The 18,029-nt window shown below is 38.0% G+C and overlaps 1 protein-coding gene across 3 annotated transcripts in view; it reads right to left on the minus strand.

The window, feature by feature from the left end:
* PLCL2 (phospholipase C like 2) overlaps positions 1–18,029 on the minus strand; it is a 194,719-nt gene that overhangs the window by 78,364 nt on the left and 98,326 nt on the right. For all 3 annotated transcript variants that reach the window (XM_005545687.5, XM_065539872.2, XM_005545686.5), the window contains exon 2: positions 388–2,874. In XM_005545687.5, the coding sequence (XP_005545744.1) occupies positions 388–2,874 (2,487 nt within the window). The remainder of the gene's footprint in view (positions 1–387; positions 2,875–18,029) is intronic.

Consider the following 18,029-nt stretch of genomic DNA (forward strand, 5'->3'; position numbering starts at 1 on the left):
TTTACTTTGACTTATATCCTTTTTATTTTGATAGATCATCAATTTGTGTTCCAGGTAAGGAATATTCAGAAATCCCAGAGATTCCTATTTATACTATTAGAAAAAAAGAGGAACTTTTCAGCAGTCATTAATGGAGACTGGGACAAAGGTGTGTAACACAGCAACGAGACTCACTTATCCTAATATGTAATCAATATTTTCAACACCAATTGTACACTTAGGAATTTAAATGATAAAAAAGAGACTAGTGGTAAACATTCTAATAACTAATTGGAATTTAAAAACTACATAAATATACTATTATTAAAAAAACCAATATATTTATAAACTATGGAGATGTACTAAGTAGGAAAACCATTGAGTAAATAATTAAACACAAGCACGCACCTGCATGTTTTCTCTCAGATCTGTGGCATCCCGTATAGGGGGCTGGGCATTCTTGAATACCTCATCCACAGTTTTAATCCACAATGTTCTCAAAGATGCATATTCCCTGGATTTCTTCCCTTTTCTCACAGAAAGGCCCCTTTTATGAGGCTTCCCTCCTCCTCTTCGGTTAGTAATAGCCACGTGGACAAATAAGGAAGCATGTGCAAGGACCTCTCCAGTTAAGGACTGCAGGGGGACATGGCGGTAGCCCGTCTGTAAACATTCAAAGGGAATTGTATACTGGCCGATGAATTCATCCCCGATGTAGTCATCATCCAGCACTACAAAGCGCACCATGGCCAATTCTGGCAGGTTGATTTGAAATTCAAAGCTTTCATCAAAAATGGGAGCGTCTCCATTCTGGTGCACTGTTTTTGTCCTTTGTTCTGCACAATCAGCAGGGATTCCATGGATTTCAACATAGACATAAGGATCCACCACGTCACCTTTGGCACCTGATCCTTTGGGCTTGGGAAAGTTCTGCCCACTGATGATTTTAATGTGAAGAAGTTGAGGTGAGACCCCTGGGACAGAGTCTTTTGTATTGGCACTGAAGAAGGAGACCTCCTCTCTCATGATGGCTGGCCGGAGGACATAGCCACAGTTTCCGTTCTGCCTAAACCAGCCAATATTCAGGTCCATCATCAGTCCTGGTGTCTGAAAGTTCATGGCTACAATTTGGCAACCACATTTCCAAAAATCTTGAGGGTTCATGTTACTGGAGTCAATTCTCATTGGACTGGGAAAAACCCTAGCAAGAAAACGCTTGTTGTAATTTACAAAGTCCCCTGGATTTTCATTGGCATACTTGCTGGCAAGCACTTCATTAAACGAACAGACTTCCCAATACTTCTGAACCTGAAATGACACCTGAAATTCTTTGAACTGAACTGATTTGCAGATGCTGACCAGTTCAGATAGTTCTTTACAAAGCTGAAATCGCTTCACAGGCACATTGTTGGGTTGCTCCACGTTTTCTTTTCCCATCCTCTGAGACATTTCCGCTCCTTCATCTTCATCAGTAACATCTCCTTCTACCCCAGAGCAATTTGAGGACAGCTTCTTTGCTTTAATTAGTATTTTCCCTTTCAGGACATCTGGGGATGGTAGATAAGATTCCTCAACATTGGGTGATGTTGTATAGAGCTTGTCTCCTAAAAGTTTCTTCATGTGCTGAACCATTACCTTCTGTTGTTTAATGGAACAGTGGTTTTCTAAACACAAGATAAGAGGATACTCTGAAGCAAAGAATGCATACTTGTTAATAATATCGATGACACTGCGGAAAACTATCTGAGAGGTCATGGTGTGGCCTGTGTAAATCACAGGTTCATTGTCTGGCCCATCCCATACATCTAATTCAACACTCCGGCAACCCATTTTAAGAGCTCGAATATATCCTGTGATGTCGGAGGGACCTCGGAACTGATCCTCTATTAAGTATGTATTATGAGATGAATTTATAAAGTAATGAGACAGAGGTTGCTTCATATCCTGACAGACCTTCTTATGTTCTGGATCAAATATATAACAGTCAGGTGACATAAGGTAATTAGTGAACCCATCTATGGACAGCCAGCCCTTTTCCTGACCCTCTTTGGATGGCTCATATTTGTGAATAATTTCAAGGCTTATTTCCTCATTTATATGTGCCACACCCTGTTCTGCCTCAAGAAACATCATAAGGTCCTTGATATCAAGGAATTCTTTATTGCTTGAAAACTGAACTAAAAGGAAATAAATTTCAGGTCTAGTACAAAGCTCATGAAAAACCTCAATAAACTCTTCCTTTGTGACCTCGGTACCAGCTTTGTCCTTTGATTTATGCAATTCTTTGAACTTAAGCTCAATTTTGCTTGTTTTTAAACCGGGATTGAGGTTTCTGATACATTGCACAGCATTACACAGAGTTATATGTCCAAGGTTATCTACATCAATTTCACTAAACATTTGTGAAACCCAAGAAGTCCTCATGTTATCTTGGCTACTTTCTAACATATCAAGTGTATGTTTTCCATAAGAAATTAGGTACCGCAGTCCTGTAACCCAGATGTTTGCAACATCTGCAGAGTTGGCAACCAAATCCAGTGACTCATAATTCTCTCCATATATGACAGAAAATGCACAATCTTCAGATATCTGGTCAGAAATGCCATTGCTGCGGAATATGTCTGTGTTTTTTCCTGTTCTCACTTCCTTGATGGATTTAATGTCAATCTTGGCTTTCTCGGAATCCTTCTTAGATGGCTCCCACCTTAGGCTCTGCATGTCGGCATCCAGTAAAAAGTACCTATGATAAATTCTAGAGTTGGAGCGAACCTTTTTGAGTTCTGAACCTTCAACCATTGAATTAATACAATCACTCGCACTGCTGATCTTCTTCTCTGTTGGCATGCTGCTGAATGAGACTGTCTTTTTCCGTTCCCTCTTCTGTTTTGTACCATCCTGAGAGAAAAAAAGACAGCATATTAGAATAACATAAATATAGGTTTCCATGTTCAAGATTATGAATAGAAATTTAATTTCCTTGAAAACAAATCATACTATTAAGATTTCCTATTCTAGGTCCTGTGATGAATGACACTCATTCATCTCCAAAGCTCAGAATTGGCCTTGGAGTTGACAACCTAATACCAACAGGTATGAAATCATTATTGGATAATTGCAATTCATATTTATCAAGAAGAACAATTTCAGGCCAGGCACAGAGGTTCACACCTATAAACTCAGCACTTTGGGAGGCTAAGGCAGGAGGATTGCTTGAGGCAAGGAGTTTGAGACCAACCTGGGTAACACAGTGAGATCCCATCTCTACGAAAAAAAAAAATGTTGGTGGGGCGTAGTGGCTCATGCCTGTAATCCCAGCACTCTGGGAGGCCGAGGCGGGCAGATCACCTGAGGTCAGGAGTTTGAGACCAGCCTGGCCAACATGGTGAATCCCTGTCTCTACTAAAAATACAAAAATTAGGCATGGTGGTGGGTGCCTGTAATCCCACCTACTCAGGAGGCTGAGGCAGGAGAATCGCTGGAATCCGGGAGGTAAACGTTGCAGTGAGCCGAGATTGTGTCGCTGCACTCTAGCCTGGGCAACAGAGTGAGAATCCATCTCAAAAAAAAAAAAAAATTAATTAGCCAGATATGGTGGCTCGTGCCTGTAGTCCTAGCTATTCAGGGGACTGAGATGGGAAGATTGCTTGAGCCCAGGAGATTGAGGCTGCAATGAGCTATGATCTTGCCACAGCACTCCAATCTGGACATCAGTACAAGATTCTGTCTCAAAAAATAGAAAGAAAGAAACAATTTTCAGAGCCCAGAGGAAAGTGAAAAGGCAGGATTCCTTGATTAAAAATTATTAAGAATTTCAAGGTGACAGAAGAGCTAAGTGAAGCCCAGGGCTCTTCTGAGTCAGTGTGAAACCTGTGCAACTGTACAGGTCATATACCATGAAACAGGCCCTGTTTCTATGTACACCGCCTACACCAATGCTTCTCAAAGGCTTGTCACCAGACCACCCGTCTCAGAATCATCTGGGTTACCCCTGGTTACAATGCAGATTCCTAGGCCCATGGAACCAGCTCCCTGGGGCTGGTGCCCAGGAATTTACATTCAAGGTAGCATTCCATGTGATGGGGGATGTACACTAAAGTTTAAAAACCATTTACTGACTACTTGGGCTAAGATGTCTAGACTATTTCTGGAAACTATTTGTACCAAATGATAAGAAACAGCTAAGTACCAACTAATTAAGTATCTGTTAAATGGGAATTCCAGCAGAAATTCCTCTCTCCAAAGTCTCATACTAGATCAGTCATCAATATACATCAGATAGACATGTAAGTCTGAGATGAAGGGCTAGATTATAGTTGTTGGAGCTTCTAAAATCATAGAGTTGGATTTATTAAAACCTATTACTATACACCAATGCTTAGAACAGTGTCACCTTGTATTTTAATATTAACAGATTATTAAAAGGACTAAGTTTAAAACTTCAGGCAGCACTTATTTCTAAAGAAGTTAGCATCACCAATAAGGCACTGTTCAACTTTCCTGCTTAAGGTAACATGTTCTCATCTTAAGGGGCTGACATCCACATCTGTGTGTGTATTTAAGTCCTTCCTTGTATAGAGATCTTTACTATTTGAAAAAAAAATGCTCAAATTACCTCAAAAGATCTTTCACAATTTTAAACCCAAAAGATGATACTGCCTTTCAGTATGTGCATAAAATCTATGACAAATTTTCAGTATTCATTGTATTCATAAATAAGAAATAGGGATGTGAGTTGGAATTATATCACTTTCATGACAAAGAAAAGAACATTGTTAAATATTATCCAAAGGCAATTCTAATTTTCCTGCTCTGGATAGAAAATCTCTATATTTTAAAAAGCTATTATGCTATACTCTATCTCTGAAATTTAAAACCACTTTTACTTTCTAACTACCTATACTTCCAAAAGCAATTTGCAGAAGGTAATTAAACTTAAACTTTAAATCATATGGGTATCATTTTCCTCAAAGTTTCAAAATGAACCATAGAAGCTTTTGTGATCTGAGTGCCAAGACAAAACATAAAAGCCACAAGGTAGAATATTTCTTTACAACTATATCCTCAGAACAATAAAGTGCAAAATACATAAAAACTGTGGTAATTGTATCTGTAAGATACATTATATTACAGCCATTCCAAATCCCTAAAGCATAGATTGTACTATATCAGTTCGAGTGAGTTAGCATGAAATTAGTTTTGTAATCAGCCATGCATAAGGACATGAAACAAATGTATAAATTTTCTATTTTTCAGAATGACGTCTTTAGTTTTTTTTTTTTTTTAGTAGAGACAGGGTTTCACCATGTTAGCCAGATGGTCTTGATCTCATGACCTTGTGATCCACATGCCTCAGCCTCCCAAAGTGCTGGGATTACAGGCATGAGCCACCGCGCCCAACCGATGTCTTTAGTTTTTAAAAGGCACAGTTACCTTTGATAAAGGCAATATACTGACTCAGTAAGGTAATTTTATAATCTTTATATATTGTGTCTCAAAGACGACATTAGTAGAACAATTATAAAAATATATGGAGGTATTTATCCACTGATCCATTAAGAAATATATAGTAATTTCTCAACATTGTAATCTTTTATTCTTTCATTTTTACAGGCTGATTAATATTTGGTTACACTTTCTAATTTGTTATAAATGATATATTTCAGATAAACAGGTTTCTTTTTTATTAAGACGGAAAAGGCCTAATAGCAAAGTAAGTTAATAACATACACACATGCTCACATACCCATGTATGGGTGCATACCATAAATATGTTTGGTATATGTTTAAGCTTAAACACCATACCGTGGCTTTAAAAACATCGCCATGCTTTTCACAAAGCAGCCCAGGCTTTGAATGGAGACTTCTGGTCATCAATTGCAGACACATGAACATGGTGACCACCCAAGCACGGGCAGATATAATGACATCAAGGACACCCCTTAGCAGAGACTTCCTGTCTCTTTCTCTCCCTCCATCTGCTGTCGCCTAGAACCGTCTGTCCTCTCCATAGCACACTAAGGCCTGAATCTGTTTCTCCTTCCTCACTAGCAGATAAAGTGATCAGAAAACACCTTGTTTAGAGGCCAAAAAGGAAGAGAAACAGATGCGAGCTTGCACTCATCAATGGGTGGACCAGAATCTCTGGCTGGGAGCAACAAGTGGATGTGACTACAGGAGAAGCTGGCGAAACTGGTCTTACACAGCCAGGAGAACAGGAAGGGGAGGACAGAAGCACTTGTGTGGGAGGTACGGAGAACTGGAGTTCGATGGCAGGAGATTGAGCCCCAAATTGCCTAATTCCTAGAATCCTTATCCCACTTTTACTCATTTCAACTTGGTTTTCATTGTTCAGCCTGGCAGTGATCAAATACTTGCATAAGCTGAGTAGCTGGTCAGAAGCAGAGAGCTGGGATCTATTGTCTATGCTGCCTTGTAATGCAAGTTAGTTTAAACTAAATAATGGAAATTATTCAAACTACATGTGCTATACATATAGCTTTCTAACTGGAAGAACATTAAATACATAATACTCACATGCATTAACCATCTAAAACCAGAGGAAAAAATGCAGGTTTCTGCTGAGACAGTTGTGCCTCAAAATACCTTTTAAAAATAGTATAAATGATTTCTCAGAGTTGGCTGTTATATTGTGAAGGAGCACTCATCACCCAAAGCTTCTGAATGATGAACACAACAAAAGTTGGAAACTTGGTGCAATTCTCCTACTCTATTAGCACTTAGTAACCTCAAGAGAAAGAATACACAAAAAATGTCCGGACTGGAAGAAAACTGCTTCCAAAGAACCTACCTCCATATCAACCCTGAAATTTTGCATTTGTTGACAATCATAAAATTTAGAACTAGAAAGAAACAAAGGTTCATTTGCACATTAGCCAACACTTATTTACAGAATAACAATTTCATACCAGGAATGATTTTAGGTAAAGCAATGAACTAGGAAGAGGCTAGGGAAACATTCTGCACCACAGCAAATTCAGGGAAAATAAAAATGTTTATAGAACTCATACTTAGCATTAACAATACAAATAGCCATATTGAGTCCTATGGAAAAACATACACCTTTCTAACATAACTGCCTACTTTATTTAACAGAAGGTTGTCGCTAAAAATAGGAGGCCACTAAAATTACCATCTGGGATACTTAAGTAGTGGCAATTTCATAAATGGGCATGGGTAATTTCACAAATTCTCATCCTGAAATGGGATAAGGAATAGGTGAACCTCATTTCTTCTGCTGGCAACAAAGTGTCTGGCACTGATTCAATTGATTTAGCTTGCTCTGGAGAAGAGGAACGAGAAACCCAGTTGTGGAGTTGCAGTCTTGTCTAAGGGCACACAGATAGTTAATGCCCTGCTGGAAGAAAATTACCTCGTTTCCTATTCCATTTGAAAGACCTGAAAGACTTCCACTTGAAAGACTCCTGTCTTTCAAGACTCATCTGTTCCCATTTTCTGTTTGATTATTCCTCAAAAAAATCATGAGCAAATGATGTTTTAATATCCAGATTCAATACCCTGGCCAAACAGTGACCAAGTCTAAGCAGTCATTCTGGTGTGGGGCTGGGGTGTGAGCACAGGGTGGCTTAGAATGGGGAGAGGGTGTAGTATGAAAACAAAGCGGCTGTTTATCTCTCTGGTTTGCTTGAATCAAGTTATTTAATTTGAAATATAAGTAACATTAAAGAAAGGTAGGGGATCTTCATGTTTATCAAGGGGGATCCAGAATTAGACAGTTGAGAAACTGGGGGTTAAAAAAATTTCTTTTACAAAACAACACAAAATAAAACAAAAAACCCCAAGAAAGAACTTGAGGTCCATTAAACGAGCACAGCAAGGCCTGACGTTTCTTCAGCTCAATAACAATAACTCTGAATTGAAAGAATAAGTCATGCCAGGCACATAAGGGTTATCTTGCAAGGTTTTTCACACATCTTTAAAACTTTGATGTGCTCTCCAGGACGAGAAGAAATAAGAAAAGGGGGAATTTGGAGCAAGACAGTCACTCTGAAGGTCATTTTATAAAATAAAATGAATTGAAAAGAATAAAATAACATAAAGGAAAGCTAGGTACAGTTAAATGCTGCTTCTTGCTCACGTGGAAGGGCCCTTTATTTCAAGTAACAGAAACTCCTTGGCCTGTGGATGCCTCTCCTCCGTGGGCCCTCCTCTTCTGTCATGTCCTCTACTGTATTCTGTTTTCCAAAAGCTCACCCCTGCCCCAGTTTGGCAGAGTCTATGAGGGCTCAGATCTGCTAATGGCTTAAGAGCCTATGGGTGACTTAAAAAGTCATGAAGCGGGGGCAAGGAAGGTTCAGATGGTGGTTTACAATACAGAAAGCCAAAACAGAGTATCATTTCTACCCTAACAAGAAAAAGCCCAATAATCTATAAAATCATAACTGTTCTTATATCTACCAGAGAGCCACGGTCACACAGGAACCAAGGGAACTGAATTCAATGAGTGACACGCCCCTCCAAGGAGAAACAGGACACAAGAAACTGTTTTGGGTTTGGTGGAGCATGGGAAGAAGATGTGGCCACCATGGAGGCAGGTAAGAGGAACTCAGATAAAATTTTAAGGAATTCCTAAAAGCCAAGTGTGGCCTAGTATATCCATCTAGGGTAACTGGGAGTGCCAGACACAGGAAGAGTGCACTCATTTGTAAATCTTCTCCATGGGTAAACCTGAGAAAAACTAGGGGTTGAGCAGGAACACTGGGAAAAGGGTAGAAGCAGAATCCATCCACTTCTGGAACCAGACAAAGATCCATTGCCCCAGAGGGTAGCAGAACCTCTTGTAATCAGGAGCCTGCACCAACAAAAGCACAGCTCTGCTATGACCAGGAGAGTGGCAGAAAACTATCACCTGCCCCAATTCAAAACAGATACAGGCAGAGTTTGGCTTCCACAGGGGGCAGGGCAGGTTAGGACAGGTGAGAAGGCCCAATCCTGAGGCCCAGGTGCACAGGGCTGCCTAAGACTGAAACTGGACCAGCAGGACCAAAAATTCTCCCTGACCCCCCCAGAAGCCTAGTACCAAAATGCAAGCAGTCTACCATTATAGGAGGGACAAGAACATGGGAAGAGATCCCTTTCTGACACAGGCATTCACAGTTGAAAGCTGAGGGCAGAGCAGGAACTCTGAGTAAACCCTCTAGTACACTACCTGCCTCCTTAACACACTAAACACAAGGTGACAGTGACCCACCAGTGGAGAAATTTGAAGGCAGTGGTACAATGAAGGCAACAATGGCAACACAAATCCCAAACCTGGTTCAATTACTGACTCAATCTTCCCTACACTAATGACCTGGAAGAAGAGACATGCCCATTTCTGAGCACATTATTTACTTCAGTCTCTCTTAACCATGATTATCGTATCCAATAAAAATTGCAGGTCATACCAAAAAAGTAAAAAGAGAAACAAAATGAAACAAAAACAAAAACAAAAACAAAAAACATTGTCAAGAGATAAAGCAATCAATAGAGCCAGACTGTAGAAGTGACTCAGAAGATGCTGAAACTATTAAATGGGAAGATTAGAACAACTATGATTAATATGTTAAAAGATCTAGTGGAAAAAGTGGACAATGTGCATGATCAGATGGTCATATTTCCACAGAAAGATGGGAATTACAAAATATGGTCCAAAGGAAATACGGTTTAAAAAAACCCCACATCAGAGATGATGAATTCCTTGATAGGGTAATAAGCAGACTAAATACAGTCAAGAAAAGAATCTGCAAACTTGCAGATAGGTCAATAGAAATTATCCAAATGAAAATACAAGGAAACAAAAGAATATATACATATTTAAAAAAAAAAAAACCAGAGCATCTAAGAGCTGCTGTCTAACATATGTGAAAAAAAAAAGTCCCTGTAGGAAAAAAAGGAAAAATAGGGCAACAAAATATATGAAGAGATAATGTCCTAGAATTTTCCAAATTAAGCAGCTCAAGACTAAGAAGCTCAAGCAGGATCACACACACACACACACACACACACACACACACACACACACACACACACATCTGGATATATCACAGTTACACTGCTGAAAACCAATTAAAGAGAAAAGCTTTGAGGCAGCCAAAGAAAAAAGAAAATCACATATAGAAAAACATCAATAAGAATTCTAGTTCAGATGATGGAGAAAAATTGAAAGTCTTTCCTCTAAGATCTGGAATAAGACAAGGATGCCCATTTTTTTACCACTTTTATTCAACATAGTATTTGTAGTCCTAGCCAGAGTAATTAGGCAACAGAAAGAGAGAAAGGGAATCCGAATTGGAAGGAAATAAGTCAAACTGTCCTTGTTTGTATATGACATGATCTCATATTTTAAAAAGTCTAAAGATCCCATCAACAAACTCTTAGAACTGATAAACAAATTCAGTAAAGTTGCAAGATACAAAATTACTATCATTACTAATTAGTATCATTACTATATGTCAACAGTGAAATCAAAATTAGTATCATTACTACATGCCAACAGTGAAATCAAGAAATCAAGAAAGCAATCATATTTATGATAGCTATAAAAATAACTAGGAATAAATGTAACCAAAGAAGTGAAATATGTCCACAATGAAAATGATAGAGCACTAACGAAACTGAAAAAGATACACCAAAACAATGGAAAGCCATCCTGTGTTCATGCATTAGAAGAATTAATATTGTTAAGATGTCCATACTACCCAAAATGATCTACAGATTTAATGCAATTCTTATCAATGACATTCTGCACAGAAGTAAAAAAAAATTCCTAAAATTCATATGGAACCCCAAAAGACCCCAAATAGCCAAAGCAATACTAAGCAAAAAGAACAAAGCTGGAGGCATCATCACACTACCTGACTTCAAAATATACTACAAAGCTATAGTAACCAAAACAGCACGGTACTGACATCAAAACAGACACATAGACCAATGGAACAGAATAGAGAACCCAGAAATAAATCAATGTATTTACAGCCAACTCATTTTCAATAAAGGCACCAATAACATACATTAAGGAAAGGACAGTCTCTTCGATAAAAAGTGCTGGGAAAACCAGATATCCATATGCAAAGAATAAAACTAGTTCCCTATCTCTCACCATATACAAAAATCAAATCAAAATGGATTGAAGACTTAAATGTAAGACCTGAAACTATGAAACTACTAGAAGAAAACACTGGGGAAACAATTCATACTTCAAGACATTCATCTGGGCAAGATTTTTTTTTTTTATCATAAGATTTCAAAAGCACAAGTCACAAAAACAAAAATAAGTAAATGGGATTACATTTGTAAAAACAGCAAAAGAAACAATGAACAGAGTGAAAAGAGAGAGCTTACAGAATGGGAGAAAATATGTGCAAACTATTCGTCCAATGAAGCATTAATTACAACAGCAAAGAAAAGCAATTAAAAAATGGGCAAATTATCTAAATAGACATTTTCAAAAAAATATATGCAAATGGCCAGCAAGTATATGAAAAAATGCTCAGCACCATTAATCATCAGGGAAATGCTTATCAAAACCACAATGAGGATACCATTGCATCCTAGTTAAAATGGCTATTATTAAAAAGACAAAAACAAAAAACAAAAAACAGAAGCTGGTATAGACGTGAAGAAAGGTATACTGTTAGTGGAAATGCAAATTAGTACAGCCATTATGGAAAACAGTATGAAGGTTTCTCAAAAAAGCTAAAAATAAAACTACCATATAATCCAGTAATCCCTCTGCTGTGTATATATCCAAAAGAAAGGAAATCAGTACATTGAAGAAATACCCGCACACCTATGTTTATCACAGAGCTATTCACAATAGCCAAAATATGGAATCAATCTAAGAGTCCATTAATGGATGAAGAGATTTTAAAAATGTGTAAGTATACATAATGGAATATTATTCACGCATAAAAAGAACAAAATACTGTCATTTGCAACAACATGGATGGAACTGGAGGACATCATGAAATAAATCAGGCACAGAAAGATAAATGTCACATGTACTCATATGCGAGAGCTGAAAAAGTTAAACTCATGGAGGTAGAGAGTAGAACGGTGGTTATCAGAAGCTAGGGAAGGGTAGGAAGGAGGGGAATAAAGAGAAGATGGTTAGTGGGTACAAAATGACAGAAGAAATAAGTTCTAGAGTTTGACAGCACAGTAGGTTGACTATAGTTATTAACAATTTATTGTGTATTTCAAAAGAGATTTGGAATATTCTCAACACAGAAATTACAAATGTTTGACATGACTGATGTCCCAATTACCCTGATTTGATCATTTTACATCGTATGCATGTATCAAAATATCACATGTACTCCCACAAATATACACAATTATAATGTATCAATTGAAAAAAATAAAAGATAATTCTAGTTCAGATGGATTACAGGTGATCCACTTACATCTACAAGTTGTTTACTTGGCCACCAGCCTGCAAATGTACTACGTATAATGGATAGTTTCATGGGAAAGGTTATTCTCTTGTAAAGGACTATAGTCCCTAAATTCACCTTTGCTTTCAAAGACAAAGGCATCTCTAACTTAGATGTTAGTCTTTGAGAGGCCACAGCTGAGTTTCAGAGGCTCCACAAGACTGTGATTGGATTCTGAAAGGGATCTGCAAACTCATCTCCCTTCCTCTAAGAAGTTTAGAATCATGGCCTTATTAAAATAAACTTTAGAAGACAAAGAGGAAGATTATCACTTCCTAAGAAAAAACGTCAACCTTAAATGCCAGAGTAAAGGCAGAGGATAAATGTTTTATAGAGTTCTGAAGGAAACTTTAAGGCTATCCAAAAGATAAATGACAAACTGGGAGACAGGGAAGAAATGAAAACTACATAATTTATAGATATAAGTAATACAATTTTATTTAAAAAAAAAACAGCAAAATCAAGCACACGAAGAACTTTTATTGATAGCTGTGAAATGGTTTTCTTTATACCAGAGTAGAACAAAATAATTCAATAATTTATCAATTTTCTAGTTTAGGAATCACCCACAGAAATACTATGCGCCACAAGATGTGAGCTGGCATTACATGTCTTCTGTGCCTCGGTTTTCTCTATCTGTAAAATAGCCATCAAAATAATACCTATTCCCCAAATGTTATTTATGGTTCCTACACCACAGGGTTGTTACAATTGTAAGATGAATTCATATTTGAAAACTGCTCTAAACACTGCCTGGAATTTTGTACACTTTATATTAGATCCTGTTCAATAAATACATTTCAGGCTGAAATTATTTCTTCATGAAAGAACAACAAAGAGAAATACCATCAAAATGTGTCACTGCAATACTCTAAACACTTAGGATTTGTTGAAAGATAATCCTATCAGAGAAGAAACAGAATGAACGTCACTCCCTCTGAGTCTTGTTTAACTGATGCACAACCAAACGTATGTGATGCCCAAGATATACTGAGAAACTGTCAAAGACAGCTGTCCTCTCAAAAAGCTTCAGAAGGCTGCATCCCCACACCCATAGGGAAAAAAACATTTCTCAAAGTCTTGTGTTAATTTTAAAGCCCATCAATTTAATTAAAATGATAATTTAAGTATTGTACATGTATTCACATAAGAGTACAAATTTGAAGCAATGATCCCCATGATCTCCAGAATATTTTTATCTAAAAAAAGATCAAATGACCTCACTCAAAGCACGTTATGACTGGAATTATTCAGTTGATTCCTTCTATTTCACACTCTCCTGTTATTTGCCATGTGGATAAACCTACAGCACCCAAAACAGCTACATGTAAAGACAACAAATTTCCAATTTCTGTAAAATGAAGCTTTCAAAGGTCAGGTTAAAGGTTCCAAATAATTCAATGTAATGGGTTACATCTGCCTTTAAAACAATGGCATCTCTAATTGTGAAATCATAAGACCATAATGACATACAATACTGCTTTCACAACAACACTCTTTTGGCAAAGCCTTTTCACTACTACCAAAATATTTCCTCAAAGTAAATATATAAAGCCACAATCAACATCTGTGTCCAATGCAAACAGCAATAAAATTCATCAGTTTTCTCCAGTAGTGAAAAACTTAATGGTAAACACTGAGCTCCTATAAATTACACTAGTGATCCTTTAGATTCTAGTGAAAATAATGATGCTAATAAATTTTAATTTATGATCTATTATAATGGTAACTAAGTGGCAAAATTTGGCATGAAAACTGTTTCTCAAGTGTGGATATGGTAGTTTCATATTCAGCACGTTATAGAGCCTGCTGACTTCCTATACTACACAGCTATTTAAAAATGTAGTTATATAACTTTAATTGGTAATAACTGTCTAGTAAATTGCATTGAATGTTAAAAGATACGCAAGCTGAATCACATAATGTGAAAAATGTGATCAATTCTAAGAGTAACTTCTTTTTTTTTTTTTTAAGAGTACCTTCTCAATCAATTTTCTTTCCCCTACACTGTGCTGGTTCTTCACTATTTCAGGATAACTTTGAAGAAAAAAATTATTTTCCTATTTTTTAATCCTTAACTCTGGCACTGCTTGGGGTTGAGGGTAAAAAAATGCAATCCAGGGATTGATGCAGGAGTTAGAAGGAAAGCTTCTTAGAGATCCATCAGCAAGCAGGGGCAAAGCCATTGTCCTGGGACACATCACATCCACCACAGCAAACAAATAGTACAATTTCTTCTAGTTGTACTAGAATAGTACAATTTCTTCTAGTCAGAAACTGTAATAATTCCATAATTATTTTAAAATTAAATTTTTAAGGAGAAGTGCCCCACTGACAATTTATTATGTGATCACTTTGTTTATTATTTCCTATCTTGTCTTGTAGGAAAATAACTTCTTCCTGGGGTCTTTTTTTAATCGAATGGTTTGTCTGCATATGAAATTAATGTGTATGGCTGGACATGGTGGCTCATGCTTGTAATCCCAGCACTTTGGGAAGCTGAGGCGGGTGGATCATGAAGTCAGGATATCGAGACCATCCTGGCTAATATGGTGAAACCCCATCTCTACTAAAAATACAAAAAATTAGCCAGGCCTGGTGGCAGGCACCTGTAATCCCAGCTACTTGGGAGGCTGAAGCAGGGGAATCGCTTGAACCCGGGAGGTGAAGGTTGCAGTGAGCTGAGATTGTGCCACTGCATCACTGCACTCCAGCCTGGGCAACAGAGTGAGACTCTGTCTCAAAAAAAAAAAAAAAAAAAAAAGAAATTAATGTGTGTGTGGAGGGGGACAATTAGATCAGAAAAATAAGAAAATAAACTAAATAATGAATTACATAAAAAAGAAACTCAGCTTTCTACAAAACACTCATAAGTTCCAAACCATTCATGAGCCACACTAGTTCAGCCCTCAGTGTTCTGTCTACTCTAAACTCTTACAGTATTTATAGTGTCTACCCTGTAATTTAGCATAATTAATTACAGTCTTATTCAGTTATCTAATTGTTTTATGTGGATTAGTCTTATCTCTTCAAGTAGAAGGTAAACTTTCAAAGGGAATGGGCCTTATCTTCTATAGCCTCTGGCCAGACCAATTTTGACAGTCAGAATGGAAATTCTTTTCAATGAACTGGTCATCTTAATAAAGCCAATGATGGCCTTGGAACTAACAGAAAGACAAAATAAGCTAATTCTTTAACTTAATCAAAATGACTGTTTATGTAAGGAACATGTGTTTTTAAAAGAAACATAAGTCATTTTGTTGTTTTTCAATTGAGGGGTGACAGATCATATAACTTTTATACCAAGCATCTTCAAAAGAATTTTTCGAAAAATCTCAGTACAAGAGGTCTTTGGGATGTAAAATAGTACAAAGACAAAGTTGATAGTATATGAACAGATAGGTAAATGATTAAATTTTAAGATTTTTCAACTGGCTGTTTTTATCTATAATATTTATTTAAAAATCAAATAAATTACAATTTTATAGCAATACCAGTCAATGTTCAAATGACTATTTCCGTAACAAAATGTTCACTACCTACCAAAGGACCACATGGAGATAAATCTGGTAACAAAACTTTTTTTTTTCTGTAACAGCATCCTCTGTGTTCTGGTTTATAAATTGGGCCTCTACCATATCTCTTTTTCAGCTCTTTCCTCAAATTCCTGTAAAACCAAATTCATCCTGGCTCCCTGACCAGTTTCCTTACGTCACTGGCCCAGTTCCCTTATGGTCCCACTGTCTGAATCTTCTGGCCTAGGAATTTGGAATCGTATATAACTCAAATATATTAATTACACAGTTACTATGTATTCAACAATCCTGTAACACGAGTATTGTTAAGATCTTCAGTTCTAGAGAGATAAGGTAACTTGCCTACAGGTGTCCAGCTGGAGGCTGGGAGGGAAGAGAGTGGTCTACCCGGAAGGCTCTGAATCCAGAGCAGGACGTGGTGTCAGTCTCGCCCACTGGAAGGCCTAAGTCTCCTCACACCCTGAGTCTCAGCCCACTCCTCTCACTGTAACTATTCCTGTAACAATGGCTACTTCTGTCTGTTCTTGTGTGCTCTCCATGTGCTAAGCCTGGGACTCAGTGTTTTGTTTCTTCCTATGCCTCAGAACAGCTCAGCAGCTGTGCTCACCTTCATGTTCCAGGTTAGATCGCAGCTTCCCAGAGTAGGATATCTACGTTCCTCAGCCACTTCTGGGGCCAGTGCTGATTTCCCTGCCCATATTATTCTCTGTCCTATCCTTTCATCTCCAAATGTGTCCCCATCCTAGAGGTCTTGCTGAAACCCTAGGCCTCCGGTGAAAGGGTTTACTTTACTTGAGTGTGGCTAACTTCTCTTCTCTTGAATCCTTTTGTGCTTAAAGTCAGTACCATAGAGACAACACGTGTTTGTAAAATCTGTAAACCTTCCCAACCACAGCATACACTTTTAAGAAGCAGAATTCACATAAAAAAAATTATTTTTGGCTTACTGAATTCTCCACTGAGCCTAAGGCCACACTACACACAGAGTTGTCTAACACATCATAAAAAAGAGCAGAATTATACTTGTTGATGGAAAAAAGCCCAATTTTAGTAATGCAATCCAAAGTCTACAGCTAAAATACTAAAATCAAAATGGTTTAAAATACACAACTTCAAATATTAGATTTTAATATATTATGCGGAGAAGAGAAAGCCAATCAGAGAGAACAACAATTACATGGATTTGAGGTAGTAAAGAGACTGCAATGTCGGAAGCAGCTCAGGAGCCTGAGGGAAGGATCAGGAAGAAGGAGGCTGCATGTGAGTTCTGGGCAAGACTGCGAAGCACAGCTAGCATGCCTCTGTTGTGAGGGGAGTCAGCACCTCCTTAGAGAAGGCCTCTGCAGCCTGAGAGTGCATGTTCCTGGGCTGCAGACAGAACAAATACAAATACGTACAAAACTGATAATCATCTGCATTTCCCCTTTGTGTGCAAATACAACTCACCACCTATTTTAAAAGGTCAACAAATGAAAGAAATCTCTTTTGTTTTACCACACTAAGAATCATCAGCTTATACATGTAGGCATTTATTTTGCTTCTGCCTTAACACCCTAAATAAACTACACTAAAGGACATATGATGTTTAAATAGCCTCTGGCTGGAACAATTCATGCAGGGGATCAAGTTCCCAAGAACTGAGTCCTTGCCTAGCCCTTGGCTGGAGTTTCCTTCTGATGGGCATGGATCTTGTGGGGAGGACGGTGTGGCCACCTGCTTAGCTGTGCAGGGTCCTGCTCTTGCTTGGCTCCCAGGAAGGGGAGCCCTGCAGGCACTGGCCTGTGCTCACCACACACCTTTGGACATTCTAATTCAGATTCTCCAGTCTCAGCTCTCGCCTCTCCCACACTCTGGCCTTCTCACCTATCTCACCAGGATGCCTGTGTAGCCCACAAATTGGGAAGAGATGCAAATGGGGGTTATTTGCTGGATGTGATAACAGAGGTGTGGTGAGCACTGTGGAGGGCGGGTAGTGTTCCCTTCACAAAGGGAACACCGTGGTGGAAGAGGGATATTAGAAGCTAAATATTAAGTCTCTTGATCCCATGAATGAATAAAT

Source organism: Macaca fascicularis, chromosome 2 (genome assembly GCF_037993035.2).
Source record: "Macaca fascicularis isolate 582-1 chromosome 2, T2T-MFA8v1.1".
Lineage (NCBI taxonomy): Eukaryota > Metazoa > Chordata > Mammalia > Primates > Cercopithecidae > Macaca > Macaca fascicularis.